Source organism: Colletes gigas, unplaced genomic scaffold, assembly GCF_013123115.1.
Source record: "Colletes gigas isolate AHSC1104 unplaced genomic scaffold, ASM1312311v1 Colletes_gigas_Sc00022, whole genome shotgun sequence".
In the NCBI taxonomy this organism is placed as follows: Eukaryota; Metazoa; Arthropoda; class Insecta; order Hymenoptera; family Colletidae; genus Colletes; species Colletes gigas.
In genome coordinates, this window is record NW_025106651.1 from 1,601,730 (window position 1) to 1,626,468 (window position 24,739).

At 39.6% G+C, this 24,739-nt stretch overlaps 3 protein-coding genes across 3 annotated transcripts in view; 2 read left to right on the top strand and 1 right to left on the bottom strand.

Moving 5' to 3' along the window:
- Positions 1–24,739, bottom strand: part of LOC122401174 — a 92,350-nt gene that overhangs the window by 50,783 nt on the left and 16,828 nt on the right. The window lies entirely within an intron of this gene.
- LOC122401140 lies at positions 1,593–5,525 on the top strand. Its single transcript, XM_043403098.1, has 4 exons — positions 1,593–1,721; positions 3,686–3,872; positions 4,818–4,980; positions 5,372–5,525. Exons 1-4 carry the CDS (start codon positions 1,593–1,595, stop codon positions 5,523–5,525), a joined length of 633 nt encoding a protein of 210 aa, XP_043259033.1.
- LOC122401141 lies at positions 17,502–21,964 on the top strand. The gene is made up of 3 exons (XM_043403099.1): positions 17,502–17,528; positions 20,027–20,322; positions 21,808–21,964. Exons 1-3 carry the CDS (start codon positions 17,502–17,504, stop codon positions 21,962–21,964), a joined length of 480 nt encoding a protein of 159 aa, XP_043259034.1.

Sequence of the window (24,739 nt, forward strand, 5' to 3'; positions counted from 1 at the left end):
GTTGCAAACCGTTATTTCTGAAATTACTATGAACAGATTACATAGAACCAGGTGGGAGTTAATTATTTACAGCTAGATACTGAAAGGACCAAGGAAGTCCAATCATTTTAAATGAAATACGTGTAATTGTAAAGCTTAACAATGTTAAAGCATTAAACTTGCATGTTTCATTCCGGACATTGTAATATTATTCGAATCTAGCCTTTGAAAAAACATAAGAAAATAATGTTTTAACGAGCAGAGTCTTTTTGTACTCCAAGGAAACGTGTGAAAAAAACTTACTGTAAATCGACTAATTAATTTCTTTGTCGAATTTGGTTCAAAGAAATTTTTACATCTACATCTGCAACGATTTCAGAGAAAGAAGTTCGTAATACTTTATTTTGCTCGCCCTGTATACGCTTCTGCGATGTCTCCGCGGCCCGTTGTTAGGAAGATTTATGATCGTACAGTCTGAAACGCACGGGGCTGACCGTAATACGAAAATAATGCAAATGTCGCGCGAACGCGACTATACGATTGGGGGATGCCACAGGAGTCGCGATGTCTGCCAGTTAAACGTGTCCGAATTCGCTAGGATCACGTGAATCGCCAGTAATCTTGAGATCAGTTCAAATTGAGCAGAAATCTTGGCAGTTTCTCTTATCTTCGTTAGTTTATTAGCTCGTGGATGGGAATGGCTCAAATTGGTTCTGAATCTCTTAAGGGGGGAATCTTCCTAAATCAAAACAGTAAGAAATAGCAAAATCATCTGAAACTATCGTATGATAACCTTGAAAGAATTCTTTTACAATAAAATTATTGTCTAAACAATACGAAGAAAATGAATAAGCCAACTTTTTATAATAGTTAAGGAAGGGCGCAAAATTTCAAAATTAATTTAAATTCAATACTCTATCGATTGATAATGCACCGACCTAAAATAAAATACTCCATTCGCTGCTTCATATCGTCGGATAAAGAGATCATTAAACTAAACTAATTCATCCTATAAATCCCGTGACCAATATTTTTATCCGCAATTTCATAAAAATTCATGTAGAAAGGATTTACCTGCGAGGTTCCCATTACGATTCCAGAACACAAGTTTCAACCGTCTTGCAATAATTTCAAACTTTGCATTCCTCGCGGCGGGTTCGAGACCGACTCTAATTCCGTCCCATCGATCACCCCCGTCTTATTTTTTCCCTCGTACCCTCGATTACCAGCCCTTTTAAACGCGGAAAAAACGCTTCCAGTCCATTAATTGGCCCGATGTTGAATCATGTTAATCGCCATTCGAAAAATTTACGTCCGCGTTAACGGAGCCGCGAGTTCATGAATAGGAACTGATCGTCGCATTAATTTCACCGTGGGCAGCCTGCAATGGCTGCAATTTCAATGCAACCTGTCCATCTCCCGTGTACATGGCCTAGCACTGTATAACGGGAACCGCGATCGAAGCGGGTTCATTATTCCCTTAACCCGTGATAACGAACTAATTGCCAGCTATTAACATCCACCGGCGTCTGCTGCCATCTAGTTATGCCCGTTTTAGAACCTCTAAAAGTTCTGGCGAGAGCCGTGCGCGTTTAACCGTTCAGGAGTTCGAAATGCATCGCGTGATTGTTATCTGGATTTCATTCGTGTTTTTCAATCTTTCGACTTGTTCTACTTCTGAACGGGCCAAGAGGTATCTAGTGTTTCCGGAACCAAAGGACGGAGCTCCGACGAAAGTACAGGTAGGACGTTGCTATTCGATTTTATGGTGATTTCTAATTGAAAGTTTCAAAATAGGGCGACGAAAAATCTCGAAGGGCTAGTAGTTTCCTTTCGATTGAAAGATAGACAGAACTTTTCCCTTTAATTTTTCTTTTTGACTTTGCTTTTTCTGTTTGTTCCCATATTCGACGTTCTATGAAATCTATGAAATTTACTTTATTTTATTTAAGGTTGCATTGATAGCTAAGGTCACGAATCTTAAAAAATTTCAAATTACTCTGAAAAAATTATTTTTGGTTGCAGGGGTTAATAATAATCATTTTTGGTGAATAGACATATCCTTCAAATCCTAACGATTTTCGAGAAAAAAATTCATTATCGAAAATTTCATGTCTAACCGTTCGTTTAGACGTTCTACTGAAATTTCATACGTATCTTCAAAACATCATAACTTCTGAACGGATTAGAGGATTTTAAGGTTTCAAACGGCAAACAACGCGTATTTTGGCGAAGAATATATAGAAATTCTAACAATATTGAAGAAGTTGTTCCTTGACCCCGTAACGTTAGAAAAACTCTATAAAAGTGGTCCAATTTTCAAACGACCATAACTCCCGCAATAGTGAGTGTATCTCATAGAAATTTAATGTGGAAGTACAGCTCATAGATCCCTGCACAAAAGTACTAAACAACTTTTCCGTACAGCGACAAACAAATTTACGAGAAATCAAAAACTAATTTTTAAGAGAAATCAACATGGGGCAATATTAAAATTTTTCGGCGAAAAAAAAAAATTTCAAATCGTTCTAGAAAAATTATTTTCTACTGCAGAGATCAATTACAATCATTTTTGGTCAATAGACATACCCCCGAATTCGTACGCGTTTTCGAGACAAAAATTCCTTACAGAAAATATAATTTCTGGCCAGAAATCTTTGCCCGACTTTTCATGCGAATCTTTACAACATCATAACTTCTGAATGGATTGACGGATTTTAATGTTTAAAAAAGCAAACGACGCGTATTTTGGTGGAGAATATGTAGAAATCGCAAAAATATTCGAAAAGTTGGTCCTTGACCCCGCAAAATGAGAAAAAACCCCATAAAAATGGACCAATTTTCAAAGAGCCATAACTCTTACAATAGAGAATATATTTCAATGAAACTTTTTTTGAAGTAGAACTCATAGGTACCTACAGAAAAATATTAGACAACTTTTCTGTAGGGCGTCAAACAAAGTTACTAAAAATCAAAAACGACTTTTTAAGAAATATCGACAGGGGGTACTGCCTAAATTTTTCGGCGAAAAAAAAATTTCAAATCGTTTTGGAAAAATTATTTTCGATTGTGGCGGTCAATTACAATCATTCTTGGTGAAGGGAAGTACCCTCGAAATCCTACGCACTTTCGAGAAAAAAAATTCTTTACCGAAAGTATAATGTATGGCCAGAAATGTTTCTGTGATTTCATTTTCTGTCTCATTTCCTCTCATGTTCATTTCTATAACCTGTATGGAATGGGGCTCTAAAGCCCCAGAATTTTACTGTATACATTATTTTACTTTAAGATACTGACAAGCTTCATTACGATTTCATTGCCTCGTTCATATCATTTTTAATTATGTGTTTTCCTCTACTACGATGAAAATCATTGCGTCTTACAACACAGGACGAATAAATCTGAATAATAATTTCTGTAAACAATTCAAATAATTCTTATGCTCCTAATAAAAACATTTTTAAAGCAAAAAGGCATTGGTCAGACTGCAAATGTAAAAGTTTTGCATGCACAGAGTATATTTCACAGGCTCGAAAGTCCCTAAATTGGCCGGCGCATAGATTCACAAATTTCGTCACGCCTGCATTTCCCGGTCTAATTTCGTCCAGACTGAATGTCAGTCGCAAACAATCCTGGCATACGGGATTCGATTGGCGGTTATTATAAACGATTGATGACACCTTCGTGTATTTGAAAACCATTCCAGTTAATCCTTGGCCTCGGTATACCCATGGAAGTCGACGTCAGCCTGATTATCGGATATGTGATGAAATTTAATTACGTCCTGCCCTATAACGCTTCCTACTTGACGGATTCATACGTTCGCTATGACAGATCGATCAGCCACGGCGACGAGGTCGATGGAAATGACGACCCCGCGACGGATCACCAAGGTACGCGAACCCTTGTTTCTCCCGATGATGCGCTTCCGGCATTTTTGTCGACGCTTTCTCCGGTTCAACCACCTCCATTTCAAGTACGATGAATCGTACGAGCAAAAAGTAAGCTCAATGTTATTCTTTTCTGTGCTCACGTTCATTCCAAAATAAATCACCAGCTTGATATTGAACAAATTGTTTTCTTTTTTTATTTCTCTTCAAGGGCCTTCAATGTTTATTTGACTTTTCTATCTACGAAGAAAAAAAGTAAAAAATACTTTCACAGAAAAGGTGTTTCAAGACCCCCCGATTAGGACGTTTTAATTATTTAAAAAAATGATTTCTTATGTCTGTAAATACGATTGCGTCTAAACAGTCTCTAACAGTATCTAACGTGCATCTGATGCATATCTACTCACATACGATCACATAAATTTTCAGAGTAAAGCAATCATTGACGTCAGCAAGTCAACACGAAATATCGTTCACCAAAAATTGCCATTGCCTTGTTATTTTTAAGCGTCAAATCGTATCTTTTGACGCGTTCTTCTGAAAACTTTCGAACAGTAGCATATAACGACGACAGAACATTCGAATATTAATCTATGCGCTCAGAAATGAGTATCTTTTATAGCCTGCGTCGCATCCGAGACGAAATAAACGATTCGAAGGACGGATCTCAATGTAACAACCAGATTTTTCTAAATCCTCGCGAGTATCTCTCGGCTTCGAGGACCAGGGAACGAAAAGCTCAGCGCCAGGATAAGAAGGAAATCCTCTTCCTTTACATATTAACAAGGCTACTTTTGTTGCGTGCCTTATAACGCCCGTAGCCAAGAGAGCACAATGCCCGAAAGCGAAGCTCCCTTATCCGTTGATTCTCTCTTTCGTCTCGACCCTGTTAATCGTTTCTCCTACCCTCTCCCAGCTCAGTCTCTTACCAGTATTTTTCGCCAGAAGGGCGCCTCATTTCCAGATGGGAAATTTATGAAATCCTTGAATCGGTTCTCGGCGATTCGCGATCGGGTAAAGCCTGTCTTCTGAGAGCGATCTGCGAGGCTTCCTCCGTGCCTTTCAGCGGCGTTCGCGGTCTCAGCTCTCAGTTCATGCATCTCCTTCTCACGTGAGTATAAATCCCTTATTTCAGAAAACCTGGCCAAAATTCTAATCCATTTTCAAAGTATCGAAATTCTTACGTAGGGTCGTTTCTGACCTTTAATAAAATTTTTACAGGAGAATGTTACACATATTTTTTTCTTCAAAACTATAAAATACGTAATAATTTAATACAGATGTAATTGCAAGATTGAAACCCCATTAAAAATAACCTGAGTAATAAAATATACAGTTTACTTAACTTTATCGAGGAAGTGACACCGATGAAAGAAACAATGTAAAGTGTTAATAAAAAAAAAACGACGCTACAACATTGACCTCCCGTCACGCACCGACTTCGCGTCGGATATTTAAATTCCTCCCCCGCAATACCGTGGATAATTTCGTTTGCATTTCAGGCCGTCGACCACTTCTGAGCCTTTCAGGACTGACTTTGATCGAGTATATCGCGCTGCTGAAATCATGGGACGACAAGCAGCCAGGAGCTGCGACAGTTTATTTCCGGAATGCTCGGAGAGCCTCTTGGAGTACTTCACCGAGGACCGTGAATGATCATTTGCTTCGCTATCTGTATCATTTCCCACGACCGCACCGATGTTACATCGAGGGAACAGTTTGATATTCATCAAAATGGTCGTCAGTCATCCTAATTGCACCCGTAATTAACGTTTAATTGTACGAACGATTCTAACCTGCCGTTACAATGTGTCCTAACAGGTATGCAATGGGGTGTGTCACGAAACACAATTGTAATAAATTAATAAAAGGGTCCTGATTTGAAACTATTCTGCCGAGAACAGTCTTGTATTATTTGTCACTGTCCATATATGGGAATAAACTTTCTTCGTGTATAATAATGATTGAGAAATATGGGACTTAGTTTTTACACTACATCTGCCAGTGTTACTTCATGTAACAAAATGAAATTTGGTACCTTTATTTAAATGTATCTTCCAAATATTCAATGGTATCAATGCACTATATTAGAAATCACCGTATAAATGATTTTTTGACGAACCGGTATAAAATGAAGCTGACGTCAATATACATATAGAATATTGTGACCGTTGTTTTTACATTTTTTTAATAATTTTTTAGAACGCAGGGGTGTCAAGTTTTGAGCGATAGCAATACTTCCTCTCTGTTGTATTCAATAACAGCGGGGGAAATAAAATTGAAATTGATACTGCCCCCCTCGCGATATCTATCAATCTTCCAACCATTCTCTGCTATATTATTATGGAATTAAATCATAAATATTACATCATAATTTTACATCATAACTGTACTTTTGAGCCGTCCCTGACGCGACAAAATACTTGCTCGATAAAACGAGCGAAGGAAAATATCTTTATTAAAAAATGATATCGAGAAAACATCAGCAGCGCGCCGACAAAAAGAAAAACAGCAAAGAGTGGGTGGGAAGCTACGACTGAAACCAAACACTGTATCGAAACTCCCGGGGAGGGGTGGGGGTAATTTACGTGTCCCGATGTCGTACGATATTAGAAATATCGAGGGAAGAAGGGACGCGCAGCGGGTGGAGAAAGTCACAGCAGCGTTGCGGGGGCGGCGGTTGGGAAGTGGCGAGGGTGAACGGGACCTCGCGGCGAAACGTGACGCAGTTATCCGGCGTTATTGGCAGTTCTCTCGTTCAATAACAGGTACACGTAAAAGAGAAAATACTCTGGTTGAAATTTATAGCGGGCGCGGAGCGAGGCGGAGCACAGGGGAAAAAAATGGCCCGTGACGCCGGTGACCGAGAGAAACCGACAGCGGGGGAGGCAAAGAGGAGAATGGTTTTCCAGGGCAAAGCCATTCGTGGTAATTAACACGGGCCGACAATATACGATTTTGTTTCCGCGTCGTTACAACGCCACCGATGCCGAAACCTTTGAGTTTCGCCAGCTCTTCGTCTCTCTCTTTTCGCCCCTCGCCACCCCCCAACCCCTGTCGCTTATCAATGTTGCTCCTGCGAGTTAATTGCCAATGACTTGCAACGCGTGAACGCCACGACGATGCACATTTTCTCGAGAATACCGAGTTCGATGCAATGATTCTTTAAATGAACCCCACACGTGATTCGCAAGTTGAACGTTTTTATCCACGACTTCGACAACGTAGGAAAGTTAAACATTTTCTTGTACTGATTGTGAGTCTTTGTTCCTCGAGAAAGCCGAGTTCGAGGCAATGATTTTTTAAATGAACCCCACACGTGATTCGCAAGTTGAACGTTTCTATCCACGACTCCGACAACGTACGAAGATTAACATTTTCTTGTACTGATTGTGAGTCTTTGTTTCTCGAGAAAACCGAGTTCGAGGCAATGCTTTTTTAAATGAACCCCACACGTGATTCGCAAGTTGAACGTTTTTATCCACGACTTCGACAACGTAGGAAAGTTAAACATTTTCTCGTACTGATTGTGAATCTTTGTTTCTCGAGAAAACAGAGTTCGAAGCAATGATTCTTTAAATGAACCCCACACGTGATTCGCAAGTTGAACGTTTTTATCCATGACTTCGACAGCGTACGAAGATTAACATTTTCTCGTACTGATTGCGAGTCTTTGTTTCTCGAGAAAATGAACATTTAGCATGAATAATGATAAACTAATCAGAAATAGTGTTAATTATAATAGAAGAACGTTTCGATAGTTGAAAGGATATTCTATAAGAGTATACTGTATTCGGGTAATTGGCTCTTTTTAACTCTTTATTACCAATGATTCGCAACACGTGAAAATGACGACTTCGACAGAGAACAGGTTAATGAGGCCATTGTTCGCTTGATTCGTGTAACCGGATTTGTTGAGAATTTTGCGCGATCGTTGGCTCGATTGTTCCACGTGCTCCCCGTGATTCGATATTCCGATTCGATAAGAGAGTGTGTTTTTCGGTGAATCGAAATACATACGTGAATTTGTTATGCTAATCGAACATTTTGTTTCGTCAATCTAAGTAAATAATAAATGTACAACAATGTTGGGCAGTAATTGATTCTTTTCTCGATAACAAAGGGAAAACAAACTGATAATCAGAATTATTAATCAAATAACCATCGATGAGAGTAATCAGCGATCATAAGTCAGTAATTTGTCATTATTCATAGATAAATTACTTCAATTATTATTAAAACTAATAATAGAATCCAGACCTCCATATTTTGTGCACAATATTAAATGCTATTTACATCGATTAAAATATATTTCAAATACCGTATTATCACGTTTTAATTGATTGTATTCCTTTCCCCGAAAATCTATTTCGATTACATCGTGCTTATTGTATCAATCGTAATATAATCATTTCACGATGAATGATTAATGAGTTAATCGTGTCTGGTGATTACATTCGCTTTGAATACTCGCATTATACATTAATCGTGGTTACAGATTACCTAGTAATTACAATAATTTGTCGCTGGCTCGTTTGTACATTATGCATAATCGTTAATTATTAATCGGATTACAGTTTTTCCAATACTGCTGTTTTTTAGCCATAGAGAGCAAAACAATCGAATGAAGCTAATTTTATTTCACGATTTCAAGTGTATTGTTCCGCACTGAGGGTGGAGTGACCGTCACGTTGGCCGATCGGATCGTCGAAGGTTGTAAATCTTCTCTCCACGACTCGAGTGCGTCTCCACGACCTGATAGGGTGATGGAGAGGATAAGGTTGTTTCTATGTGGTTGATGTTTCTGGATCAGAGATGGATGTGGGACAGTCTCGCGTCTGTGGTCGATCTCTAACGATTGAAACTAGGACGCTTGATGACGATGGTTCGTCTGTTCGCTATGTGTTTCACGAGAGAGATCCTTTGGTAGACTAGACGAGATTTGTCCCACCGGTCAACATGCAATCTTGAGGGTGGTCGAGTTGCGGCTGTGTCTAACAACGGGGACCACTCAGGGGTCGCTGCCGCGCTAGAGCACACCGATTGGACTATCGAGACCTCCCCCTGCATGCCAAGATCGACTAAGTTTTGGAAGGAATCTGGAGGTCCAATCACTGGTGTGATTTGGTCTGTTGATGGGTTTGGCCAAAAGACCAATGCATCTCATTGGTCGCTCGGTGTGTGCGACCGAGGGCCTTTGTTAGCCGGAATGTATTGGAGTCATGGACATGTGCATCGGCTGGTAAACAGATTGTAGCTAAGGAGAGGAACTTCTTTGAGGAAAGATATATTGGCCCTTGACTGCAAGGAACTGTTCCTGTTGTTGGCGAGGAAAGTCGTCTGAGTTTGGTAACTCGAGACACTCCTTGACAGCTCGTAAAGTAGTTGGCCAGTGTGCTATGTGGGAGGCCTCGGTTTGGGCCGAGTGTCCCGATTTCAATAGGACCCTGTTTACCTAAAGAACCCTCTCGCTTGGCGCGAGGACTGTTCCCGGTTCGAAACTGATTTATTGTTTTATGGCGTCCCGTTATCTGAAGGGCCTTAAACCGTCGCCTTGCTAAGAAGTGGCGTGTCTAATGGAATTTGCTTATGCGTAGGCACGAATTTGTTTGCTCAAAATGCATGCACTTGGGCTGTGAATTTATATGGCCGGAAATAATAACTTGTCTTGCCATCGACCGAAGTTGGAGAATGTTCCGGCTCGAAACAGTATTTTGATAAAGAACTAAAAAATAACAAACTCTGACTGTACATTAACCCTGCTCGGAACTCCGAGCCGCCGAGTTTTTCCTCGCCACGTATTAATTCTTGATTTTCCGCCGGTTATTCTCCTCACTTTCCAGGCGAACCTTTGAATTGCAGCACCTACGAGCTTAGTTGGTCCAAAATTAATTACCACTGGAGAGGCTTTTTGAAACTATCCGATACAGGGAACTGGATGCGTGGAGAAGTTTGAAAACCTCACATTTTCGATAAACCAACGGGTTCCGCGTTATCCATACAGAAATCCATCATTCCCGAATTAATTCTTTCCATTAAACGACTTTCTTCGCGAAATAAAACAAACTAATGTTCGTCTAAAATTTATTATTCCTCGATACAATACAATGATTTAGATTGGGTCAAGACCAATCATTCTAGTAGTGGCAACAATTATTAATAATATTACGTTCTAGCGGTGAAATTAAATTATTTGATACATGTAAAACGCGCATGTTCGTTACAAAGATACAAATGAATAACAAAAATTTTCTGGGGCTCTAGGAAGATCTAATAGTAATTATCTCTGGAATAACATTATCCATGATACCTGACAGAGCAAACGGAAATTAATTATTTTATCGTAACGATTCAAAATGATACATGTACGTGTACTTGCTGACTCTGATAAGGCTACAAGTGTGGAAACTCCAACATTATGAGAAATCACCAACGGGAGGAAATCACCACCACTGTTGACAGCACATTGAATCACACAGACAAGTAGTCAACCGCGAATAGTCAATCACACACAGTCGTTGCACACATTATAGGCTCTCGACAGCCATCGGTTCTGTACTCACTTCCGTTAGTCAAATACTCATTCGGACAATTGCATTTCGGTAATAAAATTATCCTTGTACATAAGTGCCGTTAGCTTTACTTAACAGTTCACAACAATTTCCACGAGTTTAATATTTCACATAAATTACGGTAACGTATACTTTACCGAGCATTTTAATCTTGAGTTTAATTCTTCTATTTTTCAATTTTCAGAAACTTAAGGTTCTATATAAATTGTAATAATTTATAAGTGCCTCGCTAATCGATTAAGTGTTTTCAGGCAATTTGCATAGTGAGAATAACTAACGACTGTAGAATATGTGCCGGCGTAATTCACGCAGATATTAGTTCGCGCGAGAAGGATGCTTTAGTGGTTAGATATGGAATAAGACTGCATTAGGTTTGAAAATTACGTAGGTGAAGATCGGAGTAATTCAAGTACGAAATATTCCTACGAACGATTGGTTGTAGGGCGGTTTCCAAATTGGGTAAAGGAAAGAAAACACACTGAGGTAGACTAAGAAAATATTAGAGGAAGCGAAGGTGATTAAAAAACGTTCGATGTAGCAATATTGCATTAAGTTTGTTAGGCTGTGCAGCGAGTCGAAATTACTCTTTAAAACAACATTCTGAATGGCTAAGTTTTTAGACGACGCGAGGATGGCTCTTTTTATTTTTTAGAATCGTAATTATCCCCTTTGGAAAGACAGTTTGGTAGTTTGAACTAAAAAGAATTATTTATAATTTTTAGTTCTAATTTATGAAGCCACGAATTATGACAAGAAACATTTAATTACCATCTGTTGAATTTTCCATCTCAAGTGTAAAATTCAATTATTTTAAGAAAGAATACTAATTTTTTACAATTTTCTGTTTTCTGTTTTTTAAACACTCTTCTGACTTCTAGAATTATAAAAACACTGCAAGAGGGATGTTGAGTTGACTCTGGAATAGAATTTGCTTAAGCTCGACACGATCTCTAAACCAGTTAAAACAAAAAAAGAAAAAAGGTACACTGCTAAAAATAAAATATTTTTAAGGAGACGTTAAAATTTATAAACAAGTCACTAGCGACCAAAACGCAATCATAAGATGATTACGTATATCCAGAGTCTACGTAAAATGCAAATTGACCAAAATGAGTTCCCTGCTATAAATGCAAGAACTATTTCCCAACGGTGGAGCCATAACTTTCAGTGGCAACCTTGCAGCCCCTTCCCACGCGCTCAAACTCCCTCATAGACGACTCCAGCTGTTCGAAATCCGTCGGATGACACGAGCCAGCAAGAATCAAAGACCCCGGGAAGTTCTCGGAGACCTGGCTAAATTCGAAATCCAAACAAAGACTAATCAAAGACCAACTGGTCCCTTCGGTGCCGCGTTAACGAGGCGTCCCGTTACCAAAAGCATTCTGGCCGAATTAGCGGCTTCTCACCGGTGAAAATCAGCCAATTGAACGGGCAAACCGGCCCGAACAGATTCGGTGTCCATCGTTTAAATATTTACAAGTTATTTTGCGAGCCACGCAACGGTACAAGTCGCCACGACGCCCGTTGTCGCGCAAACACTCGGTTCGACGAACCCCTTTTCGCGTTTCTCAGGCATCTCGAGTCAGTCTGGTGTCGACCGATCGTACGACTCGTCGCGAACCCTCCACGTTTCCCTAACACGGTCGTCTCCACGATCGCTGGTGGGTCCCGGATGGCCGTTCCAATGATCCCTGCGAGCGTCTTTCTGACACTGGTGCTCGTTTGCCTGCCACGGTGTTCAACCCAGAGTCTGGAGAACGACGACTACGCGTCGTGGAACGGGACGCGGCCAATCGAAAGTCCCTCTCGGCGATCCAGGGCTCTCGTTTTCCTCAAGGAACCCTCGGAGCTTTTGGTACGTACGCTCACGGATTGCGCACGACGAGGCTAACGAACCGTCTCTGAGGCCAATCGAGGATTCAGTCGCGCGTCGCTCAAGTGCTCGCGATTGGTTTCTGGCTTTTCTTCCTGTCGCTGGGCACGGCTAGGTATATCGGAAAAGTCGAGGGTTCTGTTCCACGAGCTCGAGTGAAATTGTCGTAACACGCGTCTACGAATTGTTTCTGGTAGACACGAAACTCTTGAAAATTGGATTATAATAGTCGAGTGGAAGGAAATAGTTCTAGTAAAATTGGTTAAGAAATTAGTATTTCTGGAATTGTAAATAATTGTTTTGATCGAAACGTATGAGGCTATATTTGAACAAAGGGTTAAGGAGCAAATAGTACTTAAGTGGAAGGAAATAGTCATGGTAAGATGCGTTGAGGAATTAATATTTCTGGAATTATAAATAATTGTTTTGATCAAAACGTATTATGTTTGACATAATGTTTCGGTGAAGAATAGATTGGACCCTCTCGATCGTTTCATTTTTCTTTTGAGAATTTCTTAAAAATATGTCCATCGAGATGTCCGTAACATTGTCAGAAAAAATAGTAAAATTGCAGAGTATTAGGTGTTCTTATTTACGTTAAAATTTTTCATTCTTCACGGTTTACATTTGTAAATGACCATATGTAAGTTATCATCCAAACAGTATACTTCGATAAACTTATAGCAACGACTGATACATCTGATATCTTGCTCTTGTATTTCACAAGATCCCTATCAAGCTGAATTTAATGAGAAATTTGTTCTAATGACAGTTTGGTACTGATTACTGTGAACTATTATTAGAATGAAGTGAAAGAAAAGTGAAATATTCCTTGTTTGAATAAATATTTAAAACGTTGATCCTATAATTTGAATATTGGATTTTTCTGTTAAATATATCTCTGAAATTATTAGGAAATTGATTTCGAATTGAAACATTGTCAGAAAGATAGCTGCATCTATCAAGCTATAAATTATTCTAATATTACATTTGATGGAATATTTCCAGTTAACGTTCCTGCAGATACTTCCGAAACGAAACAGATTCGCTGAACTAATCAATGATGATTCCACCCAATACGATTAACGATTATAACGTCCGGGCTCTCTATAATATTGTGGATTTCAATCGTCATAATAAATTGGAGTCTTTGGTGAAACGAATTAAATATATTCAAAGCGTGGTCTATTCTGTTTTCTGGGACAGTGAAAAGAATATCATCTACATATCTGAAATTAAATCTTGGCACGTAAACAAGATCCTCCGAGGCTCGTATTTCCAAATCCTCAATAACATTGGATCTTTATTTAAATTCTTCTGGGACTAAACAGAAAATTAAATATATTTGCATCGTATTGTTTTGGTAAATGATGAAAAAGAAAAAATTATTGAAAATGATATATCGTAATCATAATTATTTATAATATACGAATTTTCAATTCATCAATAAATTACAATATTAAAAGCTAAACAATTCTTTCAATTCATTATGTTTTATTAGATCTACAAAATACTATTTAGATATAATATCCCAGAATAATTTGTTTTAAACACTACTGAGATATATAATCCTATAATATTCCAGGGTATCCAATTCTTGTACATTTAAAAAAAAAAATCACACAATGGGAACATGATTTCAAAAGAATAAATTTCGTTCATTTTCGCTTAAGGGAACCTGGCAGTCAGATTGAGCCTTATTGTAAGGGCTTATTAAACAAAAACGGTTAGCTATAACTAATTTCCCTTTTACACGATGTTTTGGTAGCTTAAAATGTATACGAATACAAATTTTTTATTGCAAAATTTTGTCACACAACCACGTAGCGAGCACTTAAACAAATACAAATTATTTTTATTTTGCAGTGTTCAAATTATTCGAAATAACTCCCGCTTTGCACTGAATCTACTTAAATATTAATAAAAATCAAAATTACGAAAATAGCGCATTAAATACGGAAAATGGAGATTTTAAGGTAACAAGCTTGTCTTATAAATTCTTTTTCTAGAAATTAGAAATTTTTACAGGTTCATACTGAGATTCTGTGCATAAACTGACTGCTTGATCCCCTTAAAACGAAACTACATCCAACCCCAGTTGCCAGAATTGCTCCGCATAAAGGCAACAAATACGTCAAACATATTTTTCCGCAGAACCTATCGCTTCAATTACTATTTCTTTCGTCGATCTATTAACCTTTAACGATCCGTCCCTTTCGACTGTTCCGAGCGTTCTCTTCTTTTTCGGTTTCCCCAGTCGCGGGCAACGGGGGCGAATCAATTTCGTCGACAAAAAAAAAAAACAAGAGTAAAAGAACAACGATCGCGTTTTCACGTGCAGGCCCACGAGCGAACGATAACGAGCGATCCTTCGAACCCCGCGAACAAGTGCCTATTAACATCGAGGCCGTCGACCGTTAAGCGGCCAGGAAGCTGAAATGCTTAGCGGATGTCGCCCCGTAGGAGTCTTTGTCGGCGCCCGCGGCGGTTCCGGGCGTTCTGATTATTATCGATTCGCTCAATTATTCCGAAAGAGAAACGTTCGAGCTGGTCTCGTGCGAAACCGTCCACCGTTTACGGTCGGTTCTTGAATAATTGCCGGCCGAGCCACGCGTACGAGGCTCATCCAATTTTCCATCCAGTGTGTTTGAAAACGGTCGTCGTTCGGATTACAACCGCGCGCGGCTTGATAGGACGAACAAACCCGTGACCAGGACGCTCGCGGGCCTGCAACTGGAATCCACGTCCACTTGGATCGCTGGATTTCGCTTTGTGCGGTCGAGGAGCTGAGTGGATGGGCCACCGAGACCCGCAAAAACTTCAATTAGTTTGTGGCATCGCCTCCCATGCTCGCCACCAGAGGAGTCGCGTTCTCACAAGCGCTCGACCAACCCCTCGGTTGCTATATATACATTCCTCGAACGACTTCCCAATATCCAATAACTATAGACCCATCAGCTTACTGAGCATACTTGGTAAAATCTTGAAAAAAATAGTACTCTTGCAAGTCATCACACATCTCCAATCCAACAACATCATTATACACGAGCAATTTGGCTTCCGAGACAAACATTCCATCATCCAACAAGCACTAAGGCTCCAGGAGGACATTGCCCTGCAGGTGAACAAGAACCATTCGGTGGTCCTAGTACTCCTAGACCTCTAGAAGGCCTTCGACACCGTCTGGCACAATGGCCTCCTCCTTAAACTCCATCAAATCAACCTCAACCCACACCTAATCAAAATAGTTTACAGCTACCTCACTGACAGATATAATACATTACAGTCTCACACAACGGCTACCACTCCTCACCCAGCTACTACATACTGGGGTACCGCAGGGATCAGTCCTGGGACCCATCTTATTCAATATATTCATAAACGACGTCCCCAAAAATCCTAACACCAAACTAGTCCTCTACGCAGCCGACACCGCAGTATACTCCTCGTGGAAAATAAACCAGGCTATCAAATCCACTCAAAACCACCTCGATCACATCTTACAATTCACTTCCACTTGGGAGTTGACAATAAACCCCACAAAAACAGAAGCAACTATCTTCATCCCCAAAAGACTCCACAACCCTGACACTCTCACAATAGATAACCACCCCATTAACTGGTCCACTAAAGTTAAACACCTGGGCATATGGTTCGATAATAAGCTAAAATGGCAACACAACTCCAAAGATAGGGCTTGCAAAGACATCGGAGCACTCCGCACTCTATACCCACTCTTAGCACGAAATAGTCCACTTCCCACAGAACTAAAAATCCGGCTCTACAAACCCTGTATCCGCCCCATCCTCACATACGGCGCTCCAGTATGGTGCACCGCAGCAACATCACATATATCCAGAATCCAAATTGTACAAAACAAATACCTCCGCGTCATTTTAAACAAAACGCACTATCACACAATCGCTTCGTTGCATGAGGAAGCAAAAATCGAGTATATCCGCGAGCATGTCATGAAGCTGTCCACCGCAGCTCAAGTTACTAACTCCCAGCATTCAAACCCCCTAGTAGCGTCACTAGGGAATTACGACCCCGAAGATATACCATTAAAGATCCGAATACAAACTCCCAGACTAATCATCAACTAACCGTCCACAGCACCACACTCATCGCATGATGCATGTAAACGAGGTTTTTGAAACTTTTCCCTTCGAGCCCTAACCCAAGGAAAAGTACAATAACACATCCTCATCAACATCACAGATACTAACAAACGTTTTAAGTGCAGGTTATAGGGCTCCAGCCCAGGGTACTGCGGAAGAAACAGGAGGACGAGATAAAAAAAAAAGAAAAAGAAAACTTCCCAATATCCCAGTCGTCTAAAGCAGGGCCTGCTAGAGAAAACCTTACTGATGAGTCCACTAGCAGGCCCGGACGAAACGCGCCCCCTCCTTTTCATTTCTGCCTCCTACGAAATTCTCACGAAATCCTAACAGCAGCGAAACAGCGCCACAAGTTGTCCCCACGATCAAAGTTCCTACGGAGCGATTCAATCCTTGTAAGCTCGATCTCCCAACAATCCACGAGTGGAACATTTAAATTACAGCGACGATTCTTAAAACGAGCCATAGGCGCGATTTTTAAATCGAACGTTTCTATACACGACTCCCACAACTTAAACATTTTCTTCTATAGAATCTGTTTGGGCTACGAAACATTGTTATTGTTGATCAGCTTAGAACGCGTTCGTTATTCCTTTCAAATATTAATAGTACGAGGATTTATAAGACCGTGTGTAAGACTTCGATTGTGATAAAATATCTTTGGTATTCAAATTTCTCAAATTCAGAGTGAAGTAGGGATACACGAATATTATTGAAAATACAATTATTAAAATTATCGTACTAAAAATTGCAAGTAAAGGTTATTGTACCAATTAATATCAACACACTATCTACTGTATGAATGCCAAAGATTTGCTGTTCAAAGAAGAAAATATGGACTCTATCCAGAAATATCGTTGACTGCAGAGGACCACATCAGGAACACCTTAAACTATCTGAGAGAAACTCAATTATACCATAAAATTTAACAGAATGTCCCAAAAAATAACCGCATAGAATCTAATGTGAGATTAAACGCAAAGGGGGAAAAAGGTTACTGAAAGTTAGAAACTACGGTCTTTTTTATGAGAAAAGTATCGGTAATTTTTAAAATAGGTTGTCAAATATGGTCTTATACCTCACCGTCGTTGAGGTACGTTCGTAATTATCGGTGCACCGAGTAATAATCTGTCCCTGGAAGATTTCGTGAGCGCGTATAACGTGTTTCGATTTCCATCTTCCCGTCCCGATATCGCGGATAACATATATTCCACCTGACCTTTCAGGGTTCATCCAATTTCTGCGCCAGGTGGATACCTATCCTTTGCACACGTGTGCCACGACTGCGTGCCGCCTCCCTATACATATTCATGTGCACGTACACGCGGCATCATGGCCCGGTATGAATTTTCGATAAAACCGCGAATTTCCACGGAGAATCGTTTCGGGCCGCGCGTCTGGGGAGGACAGTTTAACGAGATTCGCGGAGGGCTCGGTGGGAAGGGCGTAAAGCGTTTTTACATCGAACGACGGCCCGCTGCCAATCGAGATCGATACACGCCGTGGACTCCCGATACATACACCACCCCTGAAAGCTCTTAGGCCAGTTACTGCGCTCAACGTATGTCGGATAAGGATTATAAAACCGTCGAAAATGGAAAATTGTCGCGAGAAACGCGCGGTTTGACTTTATAATCAATCGACGATGATTTTCTAGGATCCTTTTTATATTTACAGTCTAAACGAAAACAGTTTTTTAAAAATTACCCCGGTAACAGAGGAAGCTTGTAACAACTTAGTTTTTTTACATCAAACCTATGTGTTCACACTGAAAATCTAATAGATTTTACAGTGTGTGTATGGTAATAAGTACTCAACTGTGATGTCGTCCAAGGCTTGCTCGACTCGACGGTAACTTCACCCCATTTTTCACTGGAATATTTACTCAATAATTCATTCTCTCACTGAACAAATGATTTTTGCAGTGTCAAATTAGCCCCGTGAGTAAGAGCATATGTCAAAGCCCTTTTTGATATCATTTTATGTATGTCGGAAAAGGATTATAAAACCGTCGGAAATGGAAAATTGTCCCGAGAAACGCGCGGTTCAAATTGAATTTTACAGTGTATTCATTGATAATAAGTATTCGAGATTCGAGACTCGTGAATAATTTCGCCCCATTTTTCACTGAAATATTTACTCGATTATTAACTAATTAACTCTCTCACTGAACGAGTGATTTTTGCAGTGTCAAATTAGCCCCGTGAGTAAGAGCATATGTCAAAGCCCTTTTTGATATCATTTTATGTATGTCGGAAAAGGATTATAAAACATTTTCTAGGATTCTTTTGATATTTACAGTCTAAACGAAAACAGTTTTTTCAAAATTACCCTGGTAACAGAGGAACCCTGTAACAACCTGGCGTTTTACATCAAAATTATCTTTTGTTAGTGGAACTTTTACATTTTCCCAAATAAAATTGAATTTTACAGAGTGTGCAGACTTGCTCGACTCGAAGATAATGTCACCCCTTGAATGGAATATTTAATTTGTAATTTCGCTATAATTTTTCACTGGAATATTTACTCGATAATTCATTCTCTGACTGAACATGTGATTTTTGCAGTGTCAAATTAGCCCCGTGATCAACAGCATATGTAAAAGCCCCTTTTGATATCATTTTTCCGCGCGTTTCGGTTGATCTAGCAAACTCCACCGGACGATGCTCGCAGAGATACGAGGGAAAGCTATTCCTCAATTCGTTTCCAACACCGGAACACTCAAATGCGCGGACACCGTCGGACTTTAACCCGATCTCGTCTAAGTTCCTCCAATTTCCTCTTTAGACCCATCCTCCTATGAATAACGGTCATAACCACGACTTTCCTGATCGAATCGCAATCCGTGATATCTACACGGTTGCCCCTCAACGACGGATTCTGCGAAGACGGCACAAAATGTCGTTTAAAGGACACGGACACCTGGCTAGACGAAGATAGGGAAAGGAATAAACGTTCCGAAGCTTCTTATTACTCGTTCGATCGTAAACGCCGCGAGACCGAGCGTCTTGGCTTTTAGAATTTGTTCTTTGCATATTTACTTTTGGTTCTGGCGATACCTATAGAGAGACTATGGGCTCTATTTGAATTTAAACAACCGCTTTTGGGAAACGAACTATCCAGGATTGTTCCTTAAATTCTTCCTACAAAATCGTATAGTTTTCGATGGACGAAAGTTTTAGGCAATCTTTATTGACATTACGTTATTAAAGAATTGAATAGAGGAGATCATTATTCTTGTTTCAAATAGAGTAATGCAAGAAAAAAGTTAGACTGTGGGTTGTACGATTGAATTATCAAATGGGTGAGTGATAGATGAGAAAACTTAATCAAAATAAAAAATATTAACTGTAACCCATCCTTTCCATTTTTTAAATAGTTTTAGGGCAATATTGTGACATCTTGATGATACTAATTCTTCTATATATTTTAATGCAAAAACCATGTTGTTTCCGATGTAATAAATACTATTGTACACCGTTTGTACAGTGACACTTTCGTTTTCTCAGATTATAGCGATATATATATCATCCTATCGTACTTATAAATGAAAAGTTTGAACTGGTAACGTTCGTTTTATCATATCAACAGCTGATCTTCGGTCTGGGTACACCATTGCAACTGGACACCGAGAGCATAATCATCGGTATGTTCACGAAGATCGTGTACGCCATGCCCAGCAATGCCACGGACTTCACGATACCCGGAGTCTCCTATTCCAGAACGCAAAAGAGCAGATGGAGCATCTACAAGATGCTAGAGAAAATGGCAGGATTGTATGGATTCGGGGGAAAAGCTTGCGTGATGAAGGCTATATGCGAGGCTGCGTCCGCGCCCTTCGACGACAAATTCGGTTTGCTGGGACAGTTGCTGCAAATCTTCTTTAAGTAAGTGAACTAAGCGAACAATCGAGCCAACGCAAATCTATGAGAACACTTTTCATTCGGGTTTACTCGAATAAAAATTGCTAAAATTGAAAACTGAAAAACGTATCAAATCTCCCCTATGCTATCTACATAAGTGGCTCAAGAAACAAGAAGGTTTAAGTATTTTTAGTTCTATTCAAATCTATAAGAATACTTTTTATTCAGGTTGAGTTGAATGCAAATTGCAAAAATTGAAAACTGAAATGCATATCAACTCTTCTCTATGCTATGCATATACGTGGTCCAAAAATAAAAGAGCTCTGAGTATGGCTAGTTCTATTCAAATCTATAAAAATATTTTTTATTTTGGTTGACTTGAATACAAAATTACAAAAATTGAAAACTGAAAAGGATATCAAATCTACCCTATGCTATGTACATACGTGGCCCAAGAAACAAGGAGGTTTGAGTATGGCTAGTTCTATATAAATCTATAAGAATACTTGTTATTCAGTTTGACTTGAATAAAAACTACAAAAATTGAAAATTGAAAATCGTATCAACTTTCCTCAAGAATAAACAAGATTTTAGTATGGCTAGTTCTATACAAATCTATAATACTTTTCATTCAGGTGGACTCGAATAAAAATTACAAATATTGAAAACTGAGTAGCATATCAAATCTCCCCTATGCTATGCATATACATGGCCCAAGAAACAAGGAAGTTTGATTAGGACTAGTTCTACACAAATCTATAATAATACTTTTTACTCAGATTGACTTGAATACAAAATTGCAAAAATTGAAAACAGAAAATCGTATCAACTCTCCTTTATAGTATGCATATACGTAGTCCAAGAAATAAGGAGGTTTGAGTATGGCTAGTTCTATACAAGTCTATAATACTTTTCATTCAGGTTGACATGAATAAAAATTACAAAAATTGAAAACTGAGAAGCTTTTCAAATCTCCCCTATTTTTAAGTATGACTGGTTCAGGGTAGAGTTATTAACCTATGTTGTGATACGCGACGATTCGAGTAAAAATCTTCCCAAAACCTAACAACGTCCAAAAGCAGAGCCTATACTCGATTCAGAACCGTGAAACAACGCGTGCACGATGCAACCGAATGCACCGCGTAGAGTCGGCGGCCGCAACAGGAAGGCACGTGAAAATTCGCGGGTCGAGATTTCCACCGGAATAATAAATAACAGTGGATTACAATAACGCGCCGGTCGTGTACAGTTGGATTAAACAATGTCTGCACAACGCGACGCCAATTAACGAGTGGGGGTGCGAAATAACTTGGCGGGTTTCTCGCCTATCCGCTCGCATTATTGATCCCGCGAACGCCCCACGTCGCCCCCTTTCCACCCCCTCGACCCTACTCCGCCAACCGAATTCTTTTCCACCCCCGTTCATCCCTTCGTGGCCACGATTTCTCGCGGCGGACGAATCGTAATTTTTCACGGGCAACTCGAACAACGAATTCCGTGGGATTCCAGGCCGTCCAGCACCGCGGAGGAGTACGACGAGTACTCGGACAGGGAGTACCGAGCAGCCGAGCATTTGGGCGAGCAGGTGTCGGGACAGAGCTGCCACGCCCTTTATCCGGAATGCCGCAGAAGTGTGCTCGACGTGTTTTCCACGGTGATCGCGTGAGCCTAGACTGGACATTGCAATTTCCTCAAGATTTATGCAGTCGATCGTGCCTCGCAAATCCTTGTGCCTCGCAACAGTTTACGCGGGACACCCTGTACGTCGCGGGAAAAGCGACACGAAGAACTGCACGTTTTATAGACAAGAGTGGAGAATTTTAAGGGACGATCATTCTTGGACCCCGTCGACCATTATAGAAATATGCTTCCGGTACATTTCTGCGTTGATTATAAGTATTATTATTAGGATACTTGCCCTAAACGATATTTGTATTATTGTTAGAAAGACGTAATCTTTCTGAACCTTCTACTCCCATATTCCTGTGTCGAATTTCCTCGACGATCCTTTCACGTAAGAAAGCAAGCGAGAAAGCGAACATTATTTTACTGAATTTTCGAATATTTTGACTCGACTAAAACCACACCCTTAGAAGCTCATTCGCGATTTTATTCACCGTTTTATCACACTTTCAATGGAACACGACGTAACACTTATTCTATAGAGGCCAAACGTGAGAAAAAAAAAGGGGTGCAAAAATGTGGAATTCTAATCAATTTCAAGATCTCGTTTCACACGAATACATCAAGTTCTATCATAACTCTTATTACCATTGAAAGTAGATCAGAACCTAGAAAAAAATCGGAGATCATCTTTTATGGGAATCGTTGCATACTGGAGTATTCTCCAAATTCGTGGTGGTTTCGGTCCCATCAAAAATTTTGAAATAATTACCTGCCCAACCTACATCGAATTAATGTTACCCCTCCTTAACGAAAAGAATTCACTGTACATTATTAAATTAGAAAAATGTAAATATTACCCTGTATCTGTACCTAGTAATAAAGAAATTATTATGTGCTCCTGTTATTGTATTCCTATAAATTAATCAACGAAGCATTTTCCACTAGCGAACGTTCACATGATTGTCTTTTTTGGGCGATGTAATTCGACCAAACATGGAAAACATACGGTTTCGCGTTTCGTTGAAGCGCGATTCTTCCAACAGGTTGATCCCCCGCAGCCCGTCGTCGGTTCAACGCTCGATTGTCTTCAAACGATGCCTAAAATTCATCTCCTCGAACCCGTCGGCCATTTCTCAAGGTGTCGAGGAGGGGGCGGATAGAAGCCGTGAAAGCATTTCTTAACTCCGCTGGCTTCCGGCGAGCATTTCGCCGCGAGCTTCCACGGCCCCCGGAGTTTCATTTCCCTAAAAGTACCCGCAGCAATCGTCGAGTTCCGCCCGGCGGGCTCTCGTCGGAATCTGAAATTAAAGAATCCTCGGCGCTCGCGAGGTTGGTTCGCTTCAAACGAACCGAGTTACTCGCGAGTGGTCCGATTAGAATTCTTGAATACTCCAGAAGTTCGAGTCGCGTCTTCCTAAATAAGAAGAAAAGCTCGTTACCGAGTCTCTTCCAGGCAGCCTCCTCCTGTCTCGAGATATAGGAAACGTTTGGAATTTTTTCACCTACAGAACCACACCTGATATTCGACCGTAACTTTTCGTGTTAATCGATACACCCCCCAAAGACGTTACTCGAATATTTTTGTTGGATTTTATGCAACGACGTACGAGTTATTAATATTTTTTTTCATTTATTTATTTGTTTAAAGTCGCATCAACCGCTAAGGGTTATTAGCGACTCGGAGAATACATTGTTAGATCTTGTTGTACAATTTAGTCATTTTGAGGTACTGTAGTAGATTTTGGGTCGATGTGTTGTCCTTCAGATTGTCCTTTAGGGTTGGTTTTATGTTGTGCCGTTGCCTGATTGGAATATATTTTCTGCAGTGGATGATGATATATTCTATTGTGAGGAGGTCTTTGCACGTTTCGCATATTGGTGGGTCTGTTTTTTGGAGGAGGTGTTGATGGGTCAGTTTGGTGTGGCCTATAATAATTCGAGATACTATCACTTGGTCTGGTCTGAGTAATTTCCAGGTAATGGATTTTTCATAAAAGTCGTTTTTTATTAATTTTGTACGGGGTTTTGTTAATGTACTCCACTCTTTGTTCCAACAATTTTTAATTTTTTCTTTAAGAGTGGAGAGTAACGTTTCCATATGTGTGCTGTTGTCGTGGTGGTTGGGGGTAGTTGAGTTGGCTGCTTCTTTAGCTGCGCGGTCCGCTTTTTCATTGCCAGTTAATATTATGGTTCTAAAAGTTAAAGTAAATTGAAAACTATGAAAGATACATGGTATATTCTTTTTTTTTGGATGCACAAACATTCGATCATATTATAAATGAAAATTATCTAAATGGACACTATGATTGTGTTTACTTTGGGTTAGGTCTGGATGACGTACGAGTTATTAATATTATGGTACTGTTGCTAACATGTTTGTTTTCTAGTAAGAATTAAAGGAAATTGAAAACTATGAAAGATACATACTATATTCCTTTTTTTTTTTATGCACAAACATTCGATGATAATATAATTTAAATAAATTGTCTAAATTAACACTACGATTGCGTTCAATTTGGGTTGGGTCTTGACGCAAGAGTTATTAATATTATGGTACTGTTGCTAAAATGTTTGTTTTCTAGTAAGAGTGAAAGTAAATTGAAAATTATAGGTACTCTGTTCTTTTTTTCCTTCATGCACATACATTCGATATAAATTAAATATATATTATTATCTAAATGGGACACTACGATCGTGTTTAATTTGGGTTAGGTCTGAAGGACGCACGAGTTATTAATATTATAGTACTGTTTTCTGATAAAAGTTAAAAGTTTTCTAGCAAATTGAAAAATATATTGTCTAAATGAGGACTAAA